The sequence below is a fragment of the Hordeum vulgare genome, chromosome 6H (genome assembly GCF_904849725.1).
Source record: "Hordeum vulgare subsp. vulgare chromosome 6H, MorexV3_pseudomolecules_assembly, whole genome shotgun sequence".
NCBI classification, from domain to species: domain Eukaryota; kingdom Viridiplantae; phylum Streptophyta; class Magnoliopsida; order Poales; family Poaceae; genus Hordeum; species Hordeum vulgare.
Genome location: NC_058523.1, coordinates 52,546,112 through 52,571,162, shown reverse-complemented (window position 1 = coordinate 52,571,162; position 25,051 = coordinate 52,546,112). Strand labels below are relative to the sequence as shown.

Genomic DNA, 25,051 nt, shown 5'->3' with positions numbered 1-25,051 from the left:
TATTGAGTTGGCTCAAGAGTAGATAAAAATTTCAGCATATATATAGAAGTACATGATCTATTTTGGATACAAAACAAGACAAAATACTTTCTAGTCAATTCTATGTTTCTAATACAATCATGATACTAGGCTTGAAAAAATAGCCATTTTACCCGGAGGTTTGACCCGGTCCAGTCCAAAATTCATTTTTTGTTTATCCATTCAGACCGACTTCAGGCCTGGATATTCGATTTTTTGATCGGACCAGACCGGAATTCGACATGATATTTTCAGTCGGGCTTTCTCAATCCCGATCCGAAACCCGGTCCGGTCTCGGTTATGCCCGGGTTGAAAGGGAAATCGACGCCGGATCGAAACCGGCGCAAGATCGCTCCAAATCCGTCGTGTCCATCCGAGACCAAAGCCGGGGAGCCACATACGGCGCAACCACGCCAGATTGCACTAGCCACCACGGCCCAACCAGTACACCATCGTGCTGTCCGGAAGCGACGCCGATCATATCCCATCATTACGAAGCTAGCAGGTGGCCAGAAAAACAAATCTAAAAAAAATCGATGCACACGATTTTTTTTAACACAATAGAGATGATTCATATACACATGCATATACCCATAATTCATGTGTATCCTACCCCTATGAACATCTTTAAAGAACTGATCTGACATAGCATCTTAAGATTTATAAAATCATCATAGGCGTCTTGTCGTCAATGAAAAGGTCTTCTTCCATTAAATACGCATCGTCGAATTTTTTTAAAATAAATCAAAAAATAAATGTAAGCATCAGAACTTAAAGTCTTTCTAACCATTCAACCATAATTTGATTCGCAACACGTAGTCTCGATAACAACAACACCATTATCAGTTATTGTCCTTGTCCTTCATTTTTTTCTTAAAATATAATATAAATGCAAATGTTCATATAAAGGCGTATAAACTCATTCATGTAAACACACACGTGCATATTCTATCATTATGTGCACATTTAAAAGACTGAGCCGGCATATTATCCTGACATTTAAAAAGTTACTGTAGATGTCTCGTCATCGACGAAACGTCTCCTTTCAGTTAATGTGAATCATCGGAAATCTTGAAATAAATTCAGAAATAATATAAGACTCGGAATACCGTTGTTTCTCTAACCATGCAACGATAGGTGGCTTCACCTTGAAAAAAAAATCAGTGGAGAGATATTTCGCTCTCCTATTTAACTAGGGTATCTTATCTCTTCTCACGCACTTGCCCTGCTCTGAAGCAACTGAGAGTAAAAAGTAAGAAGAACAGCCAATGGCTTGAGTCGACGTCGATCGATGTGGCGGCTAAGGATCGGGGAGGAGGCCGGCGGCCAGCCGTGGCTGCGCACCACAAACGCGCACGCCGGCCGGCAGGTCTGGGAGTTCGATCCCGCGGCTGCCGGCGCCGTGGACGACCTCGACGACGCGCGCCGCGAGTACTCCAGCCGCCGGCACCAGCTCAAGCACAGCGCCGACCGCCTAATGCGCTTGCAGGTCCTACTTCTACTCCATTCCACGTGATCAGCTGTCTCACTCGTCAGCTAGATCGCTCGTTTTCCTTTTTAGCAACCGTGCTCGTGGCCTTTTAGGCCGTGTTTGATTGTGATGTATCGTAATATGAAGGTGTAAAATTTATAAGTGTATTATATCAGACACGAATGATTTCCGATCAGAAACAAAACCGATTTTATACAGGTGTATACGATAGACACACGACAATCCAAACATGACCTTACTCTTTTTTTGGACGATGCATATACGCACGGAAGTATTATTAATCAGTGGCGTAGCCACACTGAAGCTGGGTGGTCAATTGACTACACAACTTTTTACAAAAGCTACATACATCAAGTAGAATTTACGCCAAAAAGTATTCTAAATTTATACATCTAACTACACAACATTCAATTGATCACACATGATTGAATTTCTGACACCACTATTGTTATTAACGTGACCGTGCTCGCATGGTTGGTTGTAATGGCCATGCACTTTCATTGCAAGGCCATGTATAGATTTGAACGACCCTCTTGTGAGTACGTGTTGAAGAAAAAGGAGTGAAAGTGTATTGTGTTCATATCCCTGTTTCGTGCGAATAATAGTATTTTGTGAGTGCCTCAAGCCTCTTATCCACTCCCGTTCGCTCGTGGCGGGGAGTAAGTTAAAATAGATAGCCAGTTATATACGATTTCATAGCCACACAAGGAAGAAGGACATGTTCGGTTGACTAAGGGTATCCAGATTAAAACTTTTAGATAGGACATGCAAAAAAAAAAAAAAAAAAACTAGGTCTAAGAGCAATTCTAGATGTTGCCATATTGGCCAAACCATCATAATAAGTGCCAATTTAAGAAGAAAGCACTATAATAGAATTGCCATATGCCTTCGGATTGCTATAATTTATAGAGTTTTCTTTACTCCCAACCTTCATATTTTATGACTCGGGCTGATTTGTGAAGCGCACTCCATATTGCGCACGTGCATGTGGCACGAAGAGAACATCTGATTCCCTTGCCTCACGTGGGATGGCAGGAAGATTGGAGAAAAAAGATGTCTCGCTGATGAGTTTGAGCAACATCATGACAATGACGGCCTTCATAATGCATATGAAGCATGCTACATGGTCACCACCACCTTTAGCAATCGTGTCAACATGTTCGGTGAACGATGTGGACATAGACGACTGTATCCGGCGGCGATAGAGGTGGCGAAGGTGCTAACCATCACGTTGTCTAGGACCTCAAATGATGTCAATAAACATGCGAATGGAGACGACATTTAGATAACAATTTGAGATAGAAGACATCAAGACAAGGTATCACAATTAATCATAAACACAAAGACATATAAATAATAACATGTGATGTAGAAACATACTAGATTGGTAGATAGGAAAAGGAAAATAAATGTAAATTGCCCTACAACAACATCGTGATTAGAAAGATGGAACCATAAAATATTGGAAAGAAATGAAGATGAGAAATTGCGGTTGTGTAATAATTGTTGCAGTGATACAACCATTTGAAGATTAATTAGCGCACAGAGTAATGGGAGGAAATATCCGTTGAAAATCAACCTACGGTGAAAATAAGTGAAAACAACATTTAAAAGGTCTTAAATAAAAGCATGTTGCAACTGTGGAATTCTATAAACACATTTGAACCGAGAAAATTGCATGTTTCTAAAACATCACCTTCGTACAATACAAGATTTAGAATAGCCATAGACTTTTCACTATCTCTTTTTTCTTTTCAGGATTTAGGGAAGACTTTTCACTATCTCGAATAACAGACATGCATATAATAATAGAAGAAAAAACAATTAAATTTTATAATGCAAGGGAATACTGTATCAAATCAATAGAGTCCATGAGACCCATCATTTTTTTTTTAAATTACATTGACAGTTTTAAATTTACATGAACATGTTTGAAAGATGCAAAAACTTTCTAGATTACATGAACATTTAAAAAAATAGGCATAAGCTTTTGCAATTACATCAATATTTTAGTAACCATTTTTAAAAATACACAACTACTTATTTGAAATATATAAACACCTTTTATATGACATGATTTTTTCAAAATACATGAACAATTTTTTCCATTTCATTTTTTTGAAAAAAGAAAATCTAAAGAACACCAAATTAAACCCTAGAATGACCGAATAAATAACTGCAATGTTACCCAGCGAACTGAGCTGGGACAGTGGTGACAAAGTGAACACCATTTGATGGCAGTTTTAGTTGTGAGAAAAGATCAAACGCTGAAGAAACTGACATGTCGCTCTAAAAAAACCGTCATTTCCTTTCAACTAAAAACAACATGTGGTTGGATGATTAGAGGATAGTGGGCATCCCCTGCCCACGAGAGTTCACGTCGATTACGAAGGCGTATGTGATGATTTTGTCAATTTCAAGATGATGTTTCGGCTCAGTCTTTTGAAGGTGTTCATAGGTGTATGATGTGCATGCATGCATTCATAAAGATGAGTGTATGTGAGCGAATTCGGCTATACCGTATTAAAAAAAGCCACCTAAAACGTTCGCAAATGCCACCTTGCCAACGAATGTTGGCAAGTTAACAGGGTCCATAAACAAATTAAAACCTAAAAGGCCTTGTTTGGTTTGATTTTCATCTATGTATGTCAGTTGGGTTTTCCTCGTGACCCACGTGTATTAGCCTAGACAGGGAATAGTTCCTGGGCACGGTCCAAAAACTCCTTTGGTTTTGCGTGGACGTGGATCCACCCGCTTTCACTCTAATCCACGGGGTAAAAAATAATCATCATCGACTAGTGGAACAAATCCACGAGGAAGGACGGGGTAGCGACATAGATGAGAGCAACTACTTAGCGAGCACACTTCACAAGCATTCTAGCGATCACTTACATACGCCGCCACTTGGCGCGTTTCCAGTCGCCGCCACATGTCGCGCTCTGAGCGTTCCCTTCGGATTTTGTCTTTTTTTATTTTTTTCGCATGCATTTTCGCCTTTTTTGAGTGGGTTTTTTCCGGATTTTTTTGGTGTTCGGACTTTTCACTGGTCTTTCGTAACTTATGGACGAAAAAAAACTTGAAGTTTTTTCGCAAAAAAACGCATTTTCTGTTTGTTTTACGCGAAAAACATGTTTTCTGTTTTTTTTTTTGCGAGAGGCACGGTTTTGCCTTCACGAGAGGCACGACCGTACCTCTCGGAAAGGGGGGGAAACGCGTTTTCCATTTTCTTTTTTGCTAGAGGCACGGTTTTGCTTACGTGAAAGGCACGGTTTTGCCTTCGCGAGAGGCACGTCCGTGCCACTCCTCAAAAGGAAAAAAAAACGTGTTTTCTGCTCTCTTTTTTTCCGCGAGAGGCACACTCGAAAAGAGGAAAAACACGTTTTCTGTTTTTTTTCTATCGCATGAGGCACGATTTTTTCGTCCGGTTTTTTTCTTTCGTTTTTTTCATGAAAAAAAAGTTTGTCAAAATCTATCAACATGGAATCTAGTTTTGAAAATCTCGACGTGAAAAAGCCAACGGTGAAAACGGTTCGAGATTTGGACGCACGGTTTAGGAGATAAAATGTTTTAAAAATACGAATCTACGAAAAAAAGAAAACTATCAGGTTACGACAAGTGGCACGTATGCAGTGCGCCATTTTTCGCAACCTATGAAGGTGGAAGTAATCGTTGAAAGGTGTACTCGCTAACTAGTGATTTCAAACAGAGATTGGTGACAGGAGGGGGTTAACCTAATCCACTTGTGGATCAGATCCACTAGGGGATTGATTTTCTAGTAACCAAACAAGGCCGAAGGAATAAAAATCGCTGGAGCTCAGAAATTTTTCTGAGACAACATCACGAAGCTTTATTGAGACGTCACAATGTTTATAGGGACGAATAGTAAGTTCCTGGGGTGTCTTAACCGGACATGGCGGCCACCCTCAAGAGATAAAGCATGCTTCGCTACGTTGTGAGCTTTCAAAATTTGAGCTCCTAAATTCATGACTAAAGCTACATAAATCAAAAAAGAAGAATGATCCATAATCTCATGTATCACCGCTCCGTAAGCGGTAGAGTTGTCTTTCGATAACTCTTGTACTACCACCTTGCAATCGGACGCCACTTGGATCCGTCGCAGGTAAATGTCTTCTGCGAGGGCCAGAGCTTCTCTAATAGCGAGGGCTTCAAGTGTAGGAGGGTCCACAATATTTCGGAAGGCAAGGGTGGAGGCCCCCATGAACATTCCGTTCTGGTCCCGGCAGATGACCCCTACAGCACCAAATCCATGTCTTGACACTCCAGCATCCACATTCAGTTTCACATTGCCACTGACAGGGGCAAGCCAAGCCGACGGTCTCACCTTGGACTGCCTTCCGCCTGACACCGAATAGCTTGATAGTCTCACATTGCCACTCCAGCATTTGGCGTTGGATATTGAAGCTCAGACAAATAGCTTGATATGAAAGAATTCACCGAATGCGGAGGTTGAAACAAATTTTCATGGACTGCCTTCCGCCTGACACCCCAAAGAGCCCACAGCGCCACAACCAGCTGGTCAAAGACTTCTTGGGAAAGTAGATCATGGATTGCGAACAGCCATTCTTTCGGGTTCTCCTCCTCTCTCTCGACCATGTGTTGCACCAGCTCCTTAGGAGCCAGAGCACATACACTCGCCGCCATAGGGCATGTTATCGGCGCATGCTTCCAGGTATCCAACGCCCCACATAGGGGGCAAGAATCATCCGTCGCCATTTGCCGGTGTTTTAGAACTGAACCCGTTGGCATGGAAACTCGCAAGACGCCATAAGAACACCTTTAGTCTGGAGGGTACCTGTAGGTGCCAAATCATAGATCATTTGCTATTTTCATCCCGGTCATATGACGTGCCACCTGCCTCATGCAGCCAAGCCTCCTGACTATGTTTAGTCCTGAGAATCATCCGATACGCCGAACGAACGTTGAAGCGTCCGCGGTCCTCCTCGTGCCACGCCCAGATATTTGCCACTCACCGCGTGCAAATTGGTATGCGAAGAACAGCCTCTGCATCAAAGGGAGTGAATACAGTTCAGACTACATCATCTTTCCAACTCGCGCTTGAGACATCGATAAGTTGTGCAACTGTCTCTGGGGATTCGGAACAAGGGTTGCAATGGTTGTTTTGAAGTTATCCCTACATATTCAATTGTGATGCCATATGTGCGTAGAACGTCCATCACCAATACGCCGTATGATTCCTTGTGCTAGGTTGTCCCGGCCATCGAGAATCGCTCGCCAAATTTGGGACGGGTGAGCTCCTAGCTCGGCCTCAAGCAAAGAGCAATTGGGGAAGTATGCTGTCTTCAAAATTCTGGCACTCAAGGAAGAACAGACCGTCAGTGTGCGCCATGCCTGCCTCGCTAGAAGTGCAAGGTTGAAAATCTCCAAGTCTCGAAACCCCATGCCTCCCAGATGTTTCGGCAGGGTCATGGTATCCCATGCAACCCAGCTGGGCTTCCTCCTACCCTACTTAGATCCCCATCAGAATTGTCAAATGATCGACATGATGTTCTCGCATAAACCCCGAGGTAGTCTGAAACATGCCATTGAGAAAACAGGAATTGCTTGAGCGACTGATTTTATCAAAACTTCCTTACCAGCTGATGAGAGCAGCTTGGCCATCCACCCCTTGATCTTTTCCCAAACACGGTCACGCAAATATTTGAAAGTTCCGTTCTTCGAGTGACCAACGTCAGTGGGCATGCCGAGATAGTGTTCGCTAAGAGACTCATTGTGAACCTGCAGGTTGTTCTTTACAGTATCTCTCATCTGCGGCGGACATCCCCTGCTGAAGAAAATCGAAGATTTTTCGTTATTTATCCTCTGTCCAGAAGCATTGCAATAGGTATCGAGTAGGTTTGACACCAAAGTTGATCCCTCATCACTAGCCTTGAAGAGCAGCATGCTATCATCTGCAAACAAGAGATGGTTGATAGTTGGAGCCGTAGGAGCCCCCTGAATGCTTGTTAGAGATGACTGAGAACTTGATTTGAGGAGGCACGAAAGGCCCTCTGTTGTGAGCAAGAATAAGTAGGGGGAGATGGGGTCTCCCTGCCGGATACCACGAGTTGGTTTGAAAACTTCAATTTTCTCTCCATTGAAGCAAACTGAGAACGACACTGATGAGACCATGCCCATGACAATATCAATCCACCGTTGGTCAAAACCCAACCTAATCATCATTCCCTTCAGATAAGCCCACTACAGTTGATCATAAGCCTTCATCATGTCAAGCTTCAGTGCACAGAAGCTATTGGATTTTGCTCTCGACCGCTTCATAAAATGCAGACATTCATAAGCACAAATGATATTGTCTGTGATGAGCCTCCCAGGGACAAAGGCGGACTATTCCTCAGAGATAATTCCTGGAAGCACTACTTTCAACCTGTTCGCGATGACCTTGGAGGCAATCTTATAAAGGACATTACATAAGCTTATGGGCCGAAACTGAGCAAGAATCATGGGGTTTGTTACCTTGGGAATCAGAACCAGAACTGCATCATTGATAGACTTTGGACTCTCCACACCTGTCACAATTCTGAGAACAATACTTGTGACTTCATCCCCACATACATCCCAATGGCGTTGATAAAAGTGGGCAAGGAAACTGTCAGGCCCCGGAGCTTTTGTCGGGAACATCTGGAGGCAGCTTTAACATCCTCTTTAGTGTATGGCGCACATAGACTTGGATTCATCTCGGCTGTCACCTTGTGTTGCACATGGTCCAACACTGCTTCCATGTTGTTCACACCTTCAGAAAGGTATAAAGACTGATATAAATCAGTTGCGAGGTTCTTCAGCTCCTCCAGATCAGAAATCTCCACCCCTAAGGAGTTTTCTAGCGCCTTGATCATATTCTTTTTTGCGCCGGAGGCTAGCTCTCATATGGAAAAACTTTGTGTTTCGGTCCCCACTTGATAGACACTCAGCCCTTGCTCGTTGTCGCCACATAATCTCCTCCCTATGGTATATCTCTATTAATTGCTCGTTTATCTTTAGCTCTGCATGGGTCGGGCCAACTCTGGAGGGGTCATTCTTGAACTCCTCGAGGCTCAGCTTGAGCTTCTTTATTTCTATGCGGACACTCCCAAAGGTGTCGCGATTCCAACGGCCTAGGTCTTTTGCTAGATCATGAAGCTTGATGCGAAGCTCTTCGACCGTAGTACAAGGAGGGCCAGCCCCCACCCCGTAGAGATCAGATCACGAAAACTGTCATGAGTCTCCCACATTACCTCATACTTAAATGGTCGCTGGACATGCTCAGCATTCCCTCCACCCAGCTCAAGCAGCAAGGGTGCGTGATCTGAGGTAACCCCCGTCAGGTGAGTCACCGATGCTAGAGGAAACTTAGCCAGCCAATCCCCATTTGCCAGAGCCCTGTCCAGTCTGCATTTGGTGTAGGTTCCGCCCACCACCTTCTTCTCAAAGGTCCAGAAATTGCCTTTGTATCCCAAGTCAAGCAGTTCGCACACATCAAGCACCTCTCGAAAAGCTTGGGTTTGGGCGTTGCTGCGTTGCCCAACTCCTTGGTGCTCCTCAGGTCGAAGCACCTCATTAAAATCGCCAATACAGAGCCATGGAAGATCACTCATAGTGCTACAAATCTTCAAGGTGGACCAAGTTTAATGCCTCAAGTGGGTTTGTGCCTCCCCATACACACAAGTCATCCTCCACTTCTCTATACCCTATTCGGCGATGGCTACATCTAGATGATAAGTTGAGTAACCCAAAATGTCAATCTTTACTGAATTATTCCAGAACAAACCGGTACCCCCACTTCTGCCTTGACTACCGAGAGCATAGGAATTATCAAAGCCTATCGTTCCAGTTATGGACTCTACCCTTTTGCTCTGAAGCTGTGTTTCAACGATGCATAACAGGGTAGGGGCAAACTGCTTCGCAAAATCGCGAAGCTCTCGCACTGTCGCAGCTTTTCCCGCGCCACGACAGTTCCAGCGGAAGATATTAATTAGCCCCGGCGGAGCTCCTCGAAAGAGCCCGCCAAAGATGAGACATTCTTGCCAAGACTGTCACTTTTCTCAATCATTGCCTCCGGTGTAGCTGCATCTGATCGGGCCCTTTTTTGCTCCTGCTTGCTGCTTGGACTATGGGGGACAAAAGGGATGGGGGAGCGCCAGCGTCTCCCCTGGACCGCTGTCTGGTGCTGCAGGTTGCGTGGGCTGTCTAGAAGACAACACCTCAGATGGTGATCTCTTCCTATTGCTATTAGCCTCCACCATATACTCATCATCGGCTGGGCACCAATCCTTCTCCCCTACGCCGTTCTTCCCTGGTTCAGAGCTAGGGTCTACTCCACGTCCAGGACGGCCTCCACATTGCCCCCCTCTCCGACCTCGACCACCTCCAAGGCCTTGACCTACACGCATGTTCCAGGAAGCCTTGAGGTCTTTGAATACAAGAGAGGAGGGAGGGTGTATGCCATTGCCATGTTCTTTGTAGAGATGGCCAAGCATCCCGTAGACTGCACACCAGTCCGGGAGTTTCTCAAATTTTACTCTATAAATTTGGCGTTGCCGGCCCGCCTCTGATCAACGAAACAACATTCTTGAGTGGCTTATTGACATTAATCCGGACCGAGACCCTGTGAAAATTCCCCGTGAAATCTTGCGATTGAGGTTCCGCATAAAGAACCTCCCCAACCTTGGCTGCTAATGAAGGCACGAGATTACCATACAGAGGAGGGACATCATGAATCTGTACCCAGATCTCGATTGTATCTAGCGGAACAGTAGAAGGCTTCGATAATCCATCATAGGGTTTAAGGATGACTGCATCCCCTCGGAAGTGCCAAGGTCCATCACGAGTTACCCTCTCCCAATCACCAAGGCAAGAGAACTAAACTATGTATAGGTTTTCCTCCAGAGGTTTGAACTGGACCTCCTGGGCTAGGTCCCATGCTGATCTCATGTTCCTGAAGTACCAATATTGATTGTAGGTCTTGATCGAGTGAACTCGCACAAGCACGATCCAGCGAGCCTCTTCCGACGGGGTCCCTTGTTCATCAAAAACAACGTCATCCAGGTCCTCCTCCAGGGACGGAGCTGCATGGCTGCTCCCTGATGCACAGGCATCAGGGTCAAAAAAATTGTCCAGTAGTGATTAGCTTCAGTAATACGTATGTGCATCAGGTTACACTTATTATTGTGCATCGGGGAACAGAAAATTTCTGCCAGCGACATCTTTCATTCAGATGGCCTTTTTAGCAGGAGCCTGTAGTCAATTTGGGCATGGAAGTCGTGAGCCTTTTGACAGTAAGCCCTAGAAGGCAGAAGTTAATTGATGTAGGAAGGCGACAACCAGCCATGCGAGCGAGAACTCAATTTATCGCTGAAACACACAGCCGCACACGCATAAACGTTCGGAAAAAAAAAACGATAGATAGGTGCACAACAATGACTCTTTTTTTTTCATTTTCTGATGTGTAATTTTATCCAGGCATGTCTGTATTTATCAAATGTACGTAGATTGTGGACGCATTGTTAGAAGAAAAAAATACCATCATAAGTTATGAAAAACTTGAATTATGGCTACTTTTATTTAGCCGTTCTATGTTTTGTTGAAAATTTGAAGTAAACTTTTGGCCATGTAGATTGTTGAACCTTTATGTTTGATAGTGTATTCTGAGATTCGAAATGAAAAACATTTTTTCTAAGTGATTTTGTCGTTTGTTTTCATCATTCTAGTAAAAAAATTGGTGTTACTTTTTTATTTGTTTTTGCATTAATTTGCATTATGTTCGTTAGTCTATGCTAGATGCACAGTACATGTTTTTTATTTAGTACACTCTTGCTAAGAAATTTACGTCACATTAAAATGGTGCATCAGGGTGACTTTAGGTCCAGCTCCGCCCCTGTCCTCCTCCCGGAGGCCAAGCTCCTGCATAACTGTTGTCACATCGTTCGTGTTCGTGGTGCGAGTGCCCAACCTGAATGCTCCGGCAGTCGCCACGTGTCCGGCAGTCGCCATGAATCTTTAGAACCTTACCAAATCATAGAACGGAACGGATGTAGCAAACGGAACCCTAAGTCCTCCTCTTCCCACAACCCCACCAGGATCAGCGAGCGCCATGACGCCCTCGGTTGCGGGAAGGAAGACGGGGATCGGGTCGGAGGTAGAGAAAGCGAAGTCTCAACGATGACGATCAAAATCACCTCGAGAGGACAAAAACCGTAACCACAGGGAACGAGAGGACAAAAACGCTGGACCTCGGTAATGGAAAGCAGGCAGCGCAACACAAAGACGCCCGACTGGGCCGGCCATGGACGAGAGGGGAGGCCACGGCCCAGTTCTGTACTTCCGTTCCGCTGCCGCTGCCACACTACGGCCGGAGCCGCCGCGGCTCTGCATTCCCACGGCGGCGGCGAGATGACGGACCGGAGAGAAGGATCTACCCGCTCGCCGCAGACGGTCCCCTCCACGGATTCGAGGCCCTGTCTCTCTAGCGCGTAACCACCTACTAACCCTCCTTGCAATTAAGCAATTTGCCGTCTCAGCCTGTTTACTTATCCGCCAGAATAACAAGTACTCCCTCCGTTTCTAAATATATATATTTTTTTAAAGATTTCATTAAAAAACTACATATGAAGAAAAATGAGTGAATCTGCGCTCTAAAGTTCGTCTATATACATTCGTATGTACTCTAGCACGATTGGAATAAACTAGGAAATGCAGAAAATTAAGGTTCCATTTCGGTGTGTTTCGCCATATGAAGTAAAGGAAAATACCTGGCAAACTATTTACCAGTATTTTCCCTTCTCGTATTTTGCGAATGATAGTGAATTTGATCTGAAATGTTGCAATATGTTGAACAAGACATTCCTACTGAGATTATTGTAGATTTTATTCGAATTTATACGTACATTAGTTTCTTGTTCTCAGTTTTCATGGAGTTGATTTGTCTTCAATTAACTCACGTGTCATTGCAAAACACTTGCACCTTTTGCAGTTCGCCGAGTTGACTGCTCCCAAGCTGGACATTCCTGGTATCAAGCTCCAAGAACATGAACATGTCACCGAAGAAGATGTTTTGACCTCTTTAAAGAGGGCAATCGGGCAGTTTTCTACTCTCCAAGCACATGATGGACACTGGCCTGGGGATATCGCCGGTCCTATGTTCCTTCTGCCGGGCTTGGTAGTTCCTTTCACTCATATACAACTGTGATTTTTTTTAAGATTCCTTCATTATAGCCTTCTTTTGTGTTCTCGCACTAGCATATCTAATAATATACTCCCTCCGTCCCAAAATAACTGTCTCAAGCTTAGTATAATTTTATACTAGAGCTAGTACAAAGTTGAGACACTTATTTTGGGACGGAGGGAGTATATCATCAGGTAACTACCAAACAAGTTGCTCCTGAACTCTTAGAAAATATAGAACTGGGCCAAAGGGCTCTTCGAAGATAGTATGCTCTGTTAGTACCATCCTTCTTTGGAATTCTTGGAGAACTAGTTACTAGTGCCTAAGCCTTCTTGTTGCTCAGTTAGTTACTGCTTATTTTGCAGTTCCGACTTCAGTGTTCCTTTTGGTCCCGATCCTTCAGTAAACTTTTGCCTTCCTCTATCAGTTGATCTGTTAGAGCTCCTACATTCCTGTTTAGAAAAATGTGAAAAATCTGTATCAGTTACTAACTGAGCGACACTTCTCTCACTTGGTTTCAGCATTGCAGATATTGTGGCATCTCATTCTACGTTATCCTTTGTTTTGTTGTACTTCTGTATGAGACATGTGAGCTATTTGGTTTCCTCACCTTTCTTTTATCCAGGTAATAGCACTGCATTCGATTGGTGCTCTAAATACTGTCTTATCATCAGAGCATCAGAAAGAGATACGTCGGTATCTCTACAATCATCAGGCAAGGAAATACTCATCTACACAAATCGTTCTTAACTGTAATATTTTTACACAACAAAATCTTGCTTTGCAATCCACATGCTGTGTGTGTTTCATGCCATTCCTATTGTCCACATTACGTCTCACTACTACCCCAATCTATATGCCATTACTAGATTTGTTTATGCTTTTCAAAGAAAGGGACAAATCTCTGTGAATTTAAGTGCAGAACAAAGATGGAGGCTGGGGATTGCACATTGAGGGCCCAAGCACCATGTTCGGTTCTGTCTTGAACTATGTTACCTTGAGATTACTTGGAGAAGGATCAGATAGTGAAGATGGAGCCATGCAGTTAGCTCAGAATTGGATTTTGGATCATGGAGGAGCAACTTTTACAACATCATGGGGAAAGTTTTGGCTTTCGGTACGGAGGTTATGCATTGTTTTCTTTTATGTTATCTGCTTTGGTCTTGTTACAAATGTACTTGCTTCAAACCCAGAGAGGTCCTTCTGATGGCTCAACTTTCTTAAGGTTCTTGGTGTATTTGACTGGTCTGGTAACAATCCATTGCTTCCGGAACTATGGTTATTACCATACTGCCTCCCATTTCATCCAGGTTTGTTTCCCTCTTGGATATTTTTCACTTTCTCTTTCGCTTGTATTTAGTAATCTGGAAATGTTATCACATAATAATGAATAATAACTCAACACCGGCAAAATTTATCATATAAACTGCACAGAATTGGAATGCGTGTTTGACTGTTAGTGCAGAATACCAGTAGAATATACTGCAAGTATGGTTCTCATGCAGCTGACCCTGGAAAAATGTGTGTTAGAATCCTTCCTGGGGTTGATAAAGCATTATGTAGAGTCCTATTATGAAGTATCCCTCCGTCCCAAAGTAAGTGTCACTGATTTAATACAACTTTTTACTAAATTTATACTAAACCAGCGACACTTATTTTGGGACAGAGTATTTGTTTTAAAGAATCAATCACATAATTTTTTCACCAATGGTACTAAAGCTAGAGGTGGGAAACTTTATATATTTGTTTATATGCTATACTAGTATAGTGGTACCTCTTCAAGAAATTTATATATCTTATTTTTCATTCCAAAATTTGTATAAATTTTAGTTCTCTCTCCATTTCAATTTACATTTCGTATTAGTGTTTTTGAGATTAGATTGCATATTAGGAAACCAGGCACGGTGAGCCAACGAATGGGCATTTATAACCAGTGGCCCCATGAGCCAATGGAACAAGCCTAGACAACCCCTCTGAACTCCTTGGTATGCATGAATTTTCTCATATGCATAGTAAAATGAAACACGTGAAGTTTAAGGAAAATGTGTGGAAAGGATGGGGACCGGGAATTTACACTAGACCTAAAGGGAGTCGGATAATAGAGTTTGACCAAAATCTTCAAGCATATTGATCTTAATTATGACTATATCATGTTTGTTCTTCCAACCTAGTTTATTTGACAGATTGACAATAAAAACATTTTTTCTTTTTTACAGCGCAACAAAAACCATTTTCTATCATCACAAACTTTGCAGAAGGCAATAATTTTATTATATCCTTCTTTGTTCGATGTCTTCACATTTAGTAGTATATATTATCAGAATTTCTTACCTTATTATCTTTGATAAAAATATCGGCGTTGCACACAGGGCGCATGTGGTCTCATTGCCGAATGGTATACTTTCCCATGTCTTACATATACGGAAAGAGGTTTGTCGGCCCAATTACACCAACAGTATTGAATTTACAGAAGGAGCTCTATAAAGTACCCTATGATGAGATAGATTGGGACAAAGCTCGCAACCAATGTGCTAAGGTTTGTTGGAATTTGTTCCGTCGTGCATGTGCCAAACCAGTAATAACATAAAGTAAACTTCATGTTATATATGCCATTGAGAAGTTTCTGCTCTGCATGATTTTTGGTCTGTACACAGGCATGGCTCCTGTGTCAGCATCACACATTTTTATTTATTACTTTAGGTAGAGATCTCCATGGAGAATATAATAGTAAAATGTTTCTTGACAGATTTTATTATAATTTACTGTAGGAGGATCTATACTGTCCTCATCCACTGGGACAAGATATCTTATGGACCACTCTTCACAAATTTGTTGAACCAGTTCTGTCGCATTGGCCTGGAAGCAAATTGAGGGAGAAAGCTTTGAAAAATGCCATGCAGCATATTCATTACGAAGATGAGAACACTCAATATATTTGCAGTGGTGCTGTAGGGAAGGTATATCTAAAACGAAGCCGGTTTCTAAAAAAAAGGAATGCGGTTATTTTTCTGTTCCTGTTTTCAGTTGATTATTGTGAAAACTGATAGTACAAAAAACTGTGCAGGTACTGAATATGCTTTGTTGCTGGATAGAAGATCCTAACTCAGAGGAATTCAAACTTCATATTCCAAGGATCTATGATTACTTGTGGGTTGCTGAAGATGGCATGAAGATGCAGGTTATTCTTTATGTTGTCCTTGATCCCATTTTTTTTTACTTTCAAAGTTCCGGTGAGCAAGGGTCGGGTCGCCGCATCCTTAGTGGCGCGCTGCACCGACGCCCCGGTGTAGTGAAAAATGAGCAAGGGTCTTCGCATTTGACTCGACGAGTGCGGAGGGTAAGGAAGTTAGCCGAGCCTAGGAGGATACGCTTAGGTAGCTGGAACGTAGGGTCCCTGACGGGTAAGTTACGGGAGCTAGTTGATACGGCGGTGAGGAGGCGTGTTGATGTCCTATGTGTCCAAGAGACCAAATGGAAGGGACAAAAGGCGAAGGAGGTGGAGGATACCGGCTTCAAGTTGTGGTACACGGGGACAACTTCAAACAAGAATGGAGTAGGCATCTTGGTCAACAAGAGCCTTAGGGATGGAGTTGTGGACGTTAAGAGGCAAGGGGACCGGATGATCCTTGTCAAGCTGGTAGTTGGGGACTTAGTCCTCAATGTTATCAGCGCGTATGCCCCGCAAGTAGGCCACAATGAGAGCACCAAGAGGGAGTTTTGGGAAGGCCTGGAGGACTTGGTTAGGAGGGTACCTATTGGTGAGAAGCTCTTCATAGGAGGAGACCTCAATGGCCATGTTGGTACATCTAACACAGGTTTTGAAAGGGTGCATGGGGGCTTTGGCTATGGCATCAGGAACCAAGAAGGAGAAGATGTCCTGAGCTTCGCTCTAGCCTACGACATGGTTGTAGCTAACACCCTCTTTAGGAAGAGAGAATCCCATCTAGTGACGTTCAGTAGTGGTCTACACTCTAGCCAGATTGATTTTGTCCTCTCTAGAAGAGAAGACAGACGCGCTTGCATTGATTGTAAAGCGATACCTGGAGAGAGTGTTGTCCCTCAACATAAGCTTGTGGTTGCTGACTTCCGCTTTAGGATTCGTGTCCAACGGGATAAGCGCGCCAAAGTCGCTAGAACGAAGTGGTGGAAGCTCAAGGGGGAGACATCCCAGGCTTTCAGGGAGAGGGTCATTAAGGAGGGCCCTTGGGAGGAAGGAGGCGATGCAAACTTGATGTGGACGAGTATGGCGACCTTCTTGCGGAAGGTCGCTGTAGAGGAGTTTGGGGTGACCAAGGGAAGTAGAAGGGAAGCTAAGGACACCTGGTGGTGGAACGATGAGGTCCAGAAGGTTATTAAGGAGAAGAAGGACTGTTTCAGATGCCTATATCTGGACAGGAGTGCAGCTAACATGGAGAAGTATAAGGTTGCGAAGAAGGCTGCAAAGCGGGCGGTGAGTGAAGCGAGAGGTCAGACGTATGAGGACCTCTACCAACGTTTAAACACTAAGGAAGGCGAAAGGGACATCTATAAGATGGCCAAGATTAGGGAGAGGAAGACGAGGGATGTCGGCGAAGTGAAATGCATCAAGGATGGAGATGATCAGCTTCTTGTGAAGGATGAGGCGATCAAGCGTAGATGGCGGGAGTACTTTGGCAACCTTTACAATGGAGAGGTTGACAGCTCTACCATTGAGCTAGACGACTCCTTTGATGATACCAGCATGTGCTTTGTGCGACGTATCCAGGAGTGTGAGGTTAAGGAGGCGTTAAAAAGGATGAAAGTAGGCAAGGCGATGGGTCCTGATGGTAGCCCCATCGAGGTGTGGAGAGGCCTTGGAGACATAGCGATAGTATGGCTAACTAAGCTTTTCAACCTCATTTTTCGGTCAAACAAGATGCCGGGAGAATGGAGGCGGAGTATTTTAGTACCAATCTTTAAGAACAAGGGGGATGTTCAAAGTTGTACTAATTACCGCGGAATCAAGCTGATGAGCCATACTATGAAGCTATGGGAGAGAGTCATTGAACACCGCTTAAGAAGGTTGACAAGCGTGACCAAAAACCAATTTGGTTTCATGCCTGGGAGGTCTACCATGGAAGCCATCTTCTTGGTACGACAGCTGATGGAGAGATACGGGGAGCAAAAGAAGGACCTTCATATGGTGTTCATTGATTTGGAGAAGGCCTATGATAAGATACCTCGGAATGTCATGTGGTGGGCCTTGGAGAAACACAAAGTCCCAATAAAGTACATTACCCTCATCAAGGATATGTATGATAATGTTGTGACAAGTGTTCGAACAAGTGATGGCGACACCGATGACTTTCCGATTAGAATAGGGCTACACCAAGGGTCAGCTTTGAGCTCTTATCTTTTTGATTTGGTGATGGATGAGGTCACAAGGGATATACAAGGAGATATCCCATGGTGTATGCTCTTTGCGGATGATGTGGTGCTAGTCGATAATAGCCGAACGGGGGTTAATAGAAAGTTAGAGTTATGGAGGCGGACTCTAGAATCGAAAGGTTTTAGGCTTAGTAGAACTAAAAGTGAATACATGAGGTGCAGTTTTAGTGCTACTAGGCACGAGGATGGAGAGGTTAGCCTTGGTGGGCAGGTGGTACCGGAGAGAGACACGTTTCGATATTTGGGGTCCATGTTGCAGAAGGATGGCGATATCGATGAAGACGTGGGCCACCGAATCAAGGCTGGGTGGATGAAGTGGCGCCAAGCTTCTGGCGTACTCTGTGACAAGAGAGTGCCACAAAAGCTAAAAGGCAGGTTTTATAGGACAGCTATCCGACCTGCGATGTTGTATGGCGCGGAGTGTTGGCCAACCAAGAGACAACATATCCAACAGTTAGGTGTAGCAGAGATGCGCATGTTGAGATGGATATGTGGTCACACAAGGAAGGATCGGGTACGGAATGGCGATATACGAGAGAGACTTGGGGTAGCACCGATTGAAGAGAAGCTGGTCCAGCATCGTCTCACATGGTTTGGACATATTCAACGGAGGCCACCGGAAGCGCCGGTGCATAGCGGACGGATAAAGCGTGTTGAGAATGTTAAGAGGGGTCGTGGTAGACCAAACTTGACATGGGAGGAGTCCGTTAAGAGAGACCTGAAGGTTTGGAATATCGACAAAGACTTAGCCATGGACAGGGGTGCGTGGAAGTTAGCTATCCACGTTTCAGAGCCATGACTTGGCTTCGAGATCTTATGGGTTTCAACTCTAGCCTATCCCAACTTGTTTGGGACTGAAAGGCTTGGTTGTTGTTGTTGTTGTTGTAAAGTTCCGGTGACATGCTTCACATGTGCACTTAACTTAGTTAAATAGCACAGCAAAGCGACTTAGCATTTTCAGATAACACGGTGTCTATTTTGTCATTTATTAGTTTCTTTTTTTTTAGAAAAGGAGGATGACCCCCGGCCTCGGCATCTGGGAGATGCATGCGGCCATTTTATTGATTATTCTCGAGGACCTTACAAAGCAGTACAACAATATGTCTGAATCCGCCATCTTGGCAACATTTGTCGCTACTCCTATTCATATGATGAAGGGGTGCAAGCTGGACCAAATACCCAGACCTCTCACCTAAGCCTAACATCTAAAGCCGGAGACCCTGACCGAGCCACATACCGGGTCCGGGACACAAACCGATCCGACGCACTCACATGTGTCGTCGCCGCCATTTTCCATTGGTCCATCTTCAGATCAGATTGAGGTACCAGCTTGGCAGGTGCCTCCGTCATCGACGCCATCATGACGCCAAACGACGACCTCCACCTACGCGAGTCCATCTCCAAGCAATGGACGAAGATCCATGCTAGGATAGGGCCGCACCACCGCCGTCGCCCACCACCCACAAGCGCCACTCAGCCCCAAGGTTCCCAAAGCGGCGCCTTCAAGAAGGGAACGGCACCGTGAGCGCCGCCGCCGCCCAACAAAGTTAAGGCTTTCGCCCGGGAGACCTAGGGGAAGGGGAAGTGAGGGGATCAGTCCATACCGACGCCTCCAAGGAGGGGAACGGCGCCCTCAGGCGTCGCCATCGACGCGGCCGGCCATGGCCGACCAGGGATTTCGCCCGAACTAGATCCCCACCACCACCAGCACCTCCTGTACAAAACCGGCAATCCAAGAAAGCGCGGCCCGACCAGGCTGCCCCGCACGCCGAACAGGGGAGGAGGGGAGAGGCGCCAGATCGCGCGCACCGGCCAGCGCAAAAGCCGCCGCAGGACGCCAACGACCACCGGATCTCGCCGCCCGCGCGGCCGAGACGCCGGATCCACCTCCCTAGCCCGCCGTGCCTCGCCAATGGAGCCGCCGCTCCAGATCCGGGTCTCCGCATGCAGATGCAGGGCAGCCTAGGCCCCGCCGCCACCATCCTTGGCGCCCCGGACTTTCCCGACGGCTGCCTCAGGCGACGACGAGGAAGGGAGGGGGAGGGGGAGGCGGCTAGGGTTGGGAGGGAGACGTGGGAGTTTTCCGATCGTGGGTTGTCCGCCCACGTATCTGTCATTTATTAGTTTGGTCCAGACATAACGTCTTCAAACATACACAACACTACTCTGTAATCTGAAGACATACTAAGATATAGTGAATCTTTTCTTTTGGCTTGCTATCTGGAATCTGGAACCAGTGTTAAGAAATGGTCCTGTCATCATAGGGTTATAACGGCAGCCAGCTTTGGGACACAGCTTTCGCAGTTGAAGCTATACTGGCTACAGAACTCACAGAAGAGTTCTGTCCAACTCTTACACTAGCCCATGACTACATAAAAAATTCACAGGTAAATTAGTGATGCTTAATTTTCTGGCCAGAAAGTTAGTCATCCGATTCCTTTTCTGTTATTTGTTCTGTGAAAGGTTCTTCACGACTGCCATGGAGATTTGAGTGTCTGGTATCGTCATATATCTAAAGGTGCATGGACCTTTTCTACTGCGGATCATGGTTGGCCTGTATCAGATTGCACCGCACTAGGATTGAAGGTATTACCGTCATTCGAAAATTGGTATCGTCCATTAGTCTATGCAGACAAAATTTTAAAACTTTGACCACTGAAATTCATATGACTATTTAATTTTCACTTGAAAATATTATTAACAGAGTAATTCCAGAATGTTATAGTTTCATCCATTATTTACTAACATAATTAAAAAGATATGGTCAAAGGTGTGTGTTGGAAACAGTCTCGCTATCCAAAATGACATTTATTTTCAAAGCCAGTTAACAGGTGAATGATGTTGTTTCCCTGTAAGGATATGATTTTGGAAGTTCCAGCATTTGTTCTTCCAGGTACTAGGAAGTAGGGACTCTCTTTAATGCACAGAATAACCACAATAACTCTCAAGTTTTAGATCTTATATTATTTTGTGGCGTCGTGGTCATCATTTTATTTATTGTTATAATTGTTCAAATTGTTGTGATTCCTCTTTTTCATCAGGCCTCATTGTTGTTGTCAAAGATTTCTCCGAAAATGGTTGGCATATCAATAGAAGTCAATAGACTTTATGATGCTGTCAATTGTCTGCTTTCTTGGATGGTATGCATATCCCCTTTTCAAACCTCTAAAAGCTACTCGTAGGAGTCAATAGTTCTCTTACGCTCCATGCTCTTATAGATTTATCTATAATTCTCTTTTTTTTGCATATATGTTTGTTTAAATTTTCCCGAACAATATATCCGTTTAAATTGGATGGAACTAATTAGTGTCAGCTAAATTGTTTTTTACAGAATGGAAATGGTGGCTTTGCATCTTATGAACTCACCAGGTCTTATGCCTGGCTGGAGGTGAGTGGGAATTTGTTTGAGTTACAACTGTAATGATGAGTCTACACATTTAGCTTTTTGTAAATGGTGGTTTGCAACTTGACATGTTTCTCAAACTGTTCAGTTTCTCAATCCTTCCGAGATCTTTGGGGACATAATGATTGATCATCCGTAAGACGTGATACCTCCATTCTTGTTACTATGCTGATTTGTCGTGTCTAAGAGAAACTGAACTGAGATGTAATTAAACTCGACTGGCAGTGTTGTTGAATGTACTTCAGCAGTGATCCAGGCCCTGACTGCATTCAGAAAGCAGTACCCTGGACATAGGAAGGAAGAGGTAGACAAATGTATCCATAAAGCCGAAAACTTCATCCTGAGTATTCAAAGGAGTGACGGCTCATGGTTAGTGTTCAAAAAATCTATTTCGGAACAAAAGAATATGTCCGATACACATGCAGCTTTAATTTCCTTGCGTTTGGCATCTCCATTCAAACCTGGAAACTGCTGCTATTATTGCTCATTGCTCTCTATATTCGCAACAGGTACGGCTCGTGGGGTATTTGTTTCACCCATGGGACGTGGTCTGCAGTGAGGGGATTAGTTGCTGCTGGAAGGACATTCAACAACTGTCCTGCTATCAGGAAGGCATGCGACTTTTTGTTGTCGAAAGAGGTTCCCTCTGGTGGCTGGGGAGAAAGCTATTTGTCATGCAAGGATAAGGTACATTCATTCCTTTCTTCTTGGGATGGATGTCCGTAGGGATGCAGAGCGGACGCGTTTGTGGGCTACAGGCTTAGTACAGATCAATCTCTAGTTTAGTGTTAATCTTCTGGCCAGAAATGAACTACTGCTTTTACCAGTAAAGCAAAACCAAACGTGTATCCTTCCGATTCTGTATGCAAATGAGAACTTCCCTGATCTGAACACTCTTTCTTTAATTTCTGCAAATAGGTTTACACCGAACTCGAAGGAAGGCGCCCCCATGTAGTCAACACTAGCTGGGCCATGCTGGCCCTAATTGATGCCGGGCAGGTTCTTCGTGTTTTCTCTCGTTGATTCGACATTGTTCATTGAGGCATTTGTCGTGCTCATTTATATCTGCATTTCAATTTCCGTTGGAGCAGGCCGAGAGAGACCCAGGGCCTCTGCACCGGGCGGCGAGGGTCTTGATCAACCTACAGCTAGAGGATGGAGAGTTCCCTCAGCAAGTAAGTATTCCGCAAACCGAGCAGTGACACTTTCTTGTACTCCCTCCGTTCCTAAATATAAGACCTTTTAGAGATTCCACTAGTAGACTATATACGGAGCAAAATGTGTGAATCTACACTCTAAAACATGTCTATGTACATCCGTATGTAGTTTATAGTGTAATCTCTAAAAAGTCTTATATTTCGGAACGGGGGGAGTAGAAAGGACACTCTCATGAAAGGGACTGTCAAAACCGCTTGCTGTTGAAAAGAACATTCAGTCAGTTGCTATTCTGTCTGCGTTTGTTTGTTCATGACTGTCGTTAAATAGTATTTTTTTCTATTTTGTGCCACAGGAGATCATCGGCATCTTCGCCAGAAACTGCACCATCACCTACTCCCAGTATCGGAACATCTTCCCTATCTGGGCGCTCGGAGAGTACCGCTGCCGCGTCCTGGGCAGCAGATCGCCGGAGGGACATGTCGACGCCTAGCCGCTGATCCGAGTCAGAAGCGAAGCAGTGCAGGTCGCACTATCTGCAACTGAAAATTATACTACGTACATACTGGTACGTACCTTCTCAGGGCAGAAAAATGGTAGACAGAGAAAGGAACTGTACTTGCGGTATTGTTGTCCACTATCAGAGTCCAAATAAATGACTGGTGTATAATTATGGAATAAGAAGTCTGTGAAAAGATGATACCAAGATGCTTAATTATGTGTATGTTCCTTTCTTCTCGGAAATGCAGTTCATTTTTCGCCTGATGCCTGCAGTCTTGAATGGCCTTATCTGCCATTCTCATGTCATCCTGTGCTCACAAGAGATTTGGGAGGCTGTGAGGCGCATGCCCGCGCACAAGGCGCCAGGACCGGACGGCTTCACCGCGGAGTTCCTGCGCGCTTGCTGGACCATCATCAAGCACGACATCCTCGAGGTTTTCGAGCTGCTATATGCGCTGAGAGGGCGTGGATTCCACAGGCTCAACCAAGCGCTGCTCACCTTACTGCCGAAGTGCGCCGACGCTCACAGGCTGAATGACTATCGGCCGATAGTGGCGAAGCTCTTCGCGAAGGTCCTATCCTTGCGCTTGGCTCCGAAGCTTGATTCCCTGGTGAGCCGATATCAGAATGCATTCATTGCCGGGCGCACCCTCCACGACAACTTCATCCTAGTCCGGCAATCTCTAAAGTTGTTGCATCAATTGGGAGCTCCGAGAATCATGATCAAGCTCGACCTCACCCGGGCTTTCGACTCCATATCCTGGCCCTTCCTCTTCGAAACCCTGCGCCAATATGGGTTCGGAGCAAGGTTCCGGGAGTGGCTGGCCATTTTGCTCTCCTCGGCCAGCACCCGGGTCCTTCTCAACGGAGTGCCTGGACCCCCGATATGGCACCGCCGCGGGCTGCGCCAAGGTGACTCGACGTCTCCGCAGCTATTCGTCCTGGCCGTCGCCACCCTCAGTCGCCTCATGCAACGAGCGCTCCAAACCGGCATCCTCCGGAGCCTCCACCCCCGTTGAGATGTTCCGGCCATCTCGCTATACGCCGATGATGTGATGTTGTTCTGTCACGCCACGACCAACGAGGTCAGGGCTGTGAAGGGCATCTTAGGAGTCTTCGATGCCACCTCTGGCCTGTATGTGAACTACGGGAAGAACTCTGCCACGGCATTGCATGGGGACGAGACGACCGCCACAGTGCTGGAGACCCTGGGTTGCCAGACGGCGGACCTGCCCATCTCATACCTGGGCATCCCCCTCTCCACACGCCGCCTCTCCGCGGCCCAGATGCAACCACTCGTCGACAAGGTGGCAGGCCGCCTCCCGACGTGGAAGGCGTGGCTCATGAACAAGGTTGGGCGACTGGCGCTCGTCAAATCGATGTTAAGCGCCATTCCCACGCACCAAATGCTCGCCCTCGCCCCCCCGAAGAAAACTCTGAAGCAGCTCGAGAAGATTCCGCGTGGGTTCCTCTGGGCAGGTCGCCAGGCAGCCCACGGAGGGCACTGCCACGTGAACTGGCGCCGGGTATGCCGGCCGATCGAGTTTGGTGGCCTGGGAGTCCGAGACCTCGAGCGCACGTGGCTCGCTCTTCGGCTCAGATGGTTATGGCTCTCGCGGACGGACACTGGGCGTGCTTGGCATGGCCTGGACATGCAGTTCACCCCCGAGGAGCACGGCCTTTTCCACGCCTCCACCACCATGCAGCTCGGGGATGGAACCACAACGCTCTTTTGGGAGGACCGATGGCTTCTCGGCCTCTCCATCCGCGAGCACGCGCCCGCGCTGTACATGTGCATCCCCAAAAATCGCAGGAATTCCCGGACGGTGGCGGAGGGCGTTCTCGGCAATGCTTGGGCGCGGGACATCCGCGACATCCTTGGCCTCCAGGAGATTGGGCA

General features: G+C 45.5%; 1 protein-coding gene across 3 annotated transcripts; it reads left to right on the top strand.

Annotated features, from left to right (window-relative positions):
- The first annotated feature begins 1,309 nt into the window (after nucleotides 1-1,309).
- On the top strand, nucleotides 1,310-23,412 carry LOC123404444 (cycloartenol synthase-like). 3 transcript variants are annotated; one of them, XM_045098376.1, is made up of 18 exons: nucleotides 1,310-1,507; nucleotides 12,495-12,680; nucleotides 13,312-13,401; nucleotides 13,609-13,803; nucleotides 13,912-13,996; nucleotides 15,056-15,222; nucleotides 15,455-15,643; nucleotides 15,751-15,864; nucleotides 20,357-20,479; nucleotides 20,556-20,678; nucleotides 21,134-21,232; nucleotides 21,424-21,480; nucleotides 21,584-21,630; nucleotides 21,721-21,864; nucleotides 22,005-22,182; nucleotides 22,414-22,494; nucleotides 22,587-22,670; nucleotides 23,006-23,412. In XM_045098376.1, the coding sequence occupies exons 1-18, from the start codon at nucleotides 1,310-1,312 to the stop codon at nucleotides 23,141-23,143; spliced, it is 2,298 nt and encodes a 765-aa protein (XP_044954311.1). In that variant the 3' UTR covers nucleotides 23,144-23,412. The 3 variants fall into 3 exon arrangements, with proteins under 3 accessions (XP_044954311.1, XP_044954312.1, XP_044954313.1); XM_045098377.1 differs by having other exon boundaries at nucleotides 22,414-22,490; nucleotides 23,006-23,099; XM_045098378.1 differs by lacking the exon at nucleotides 1,310-1,507 and adding an exon at nucleotides 11,741-11,994.
- Nucleotides 23,413-25,051: the final 1,639 nt, after the last annotated feature.

Excerpts from the sequence above, each read along its gene's own strand:
- LOC123404444 (XM_045098376.1), top strand. The coding sequence starts at position 1,310 with ATGTGGCGGCTAAGGATCGGGGAGGAGGCCGGCGGCCAGCCGTGGCTG. Across the intron at positions 21,631-21,720 it reads GACATAATGATTGATCATCC|TGTTGTTGAATGTACTTCAG; the intron begins GTAAGACGTGAT and ends CTCGACTGGCAG. Across the intron at positions 21,865-22,004 it reads CAAAGGAGTGACGGCTCATG|GTACGGCTCGTGGGGTATTT; the intron begins GTTAGTGTTCAA and ends TATTCGCAACAG.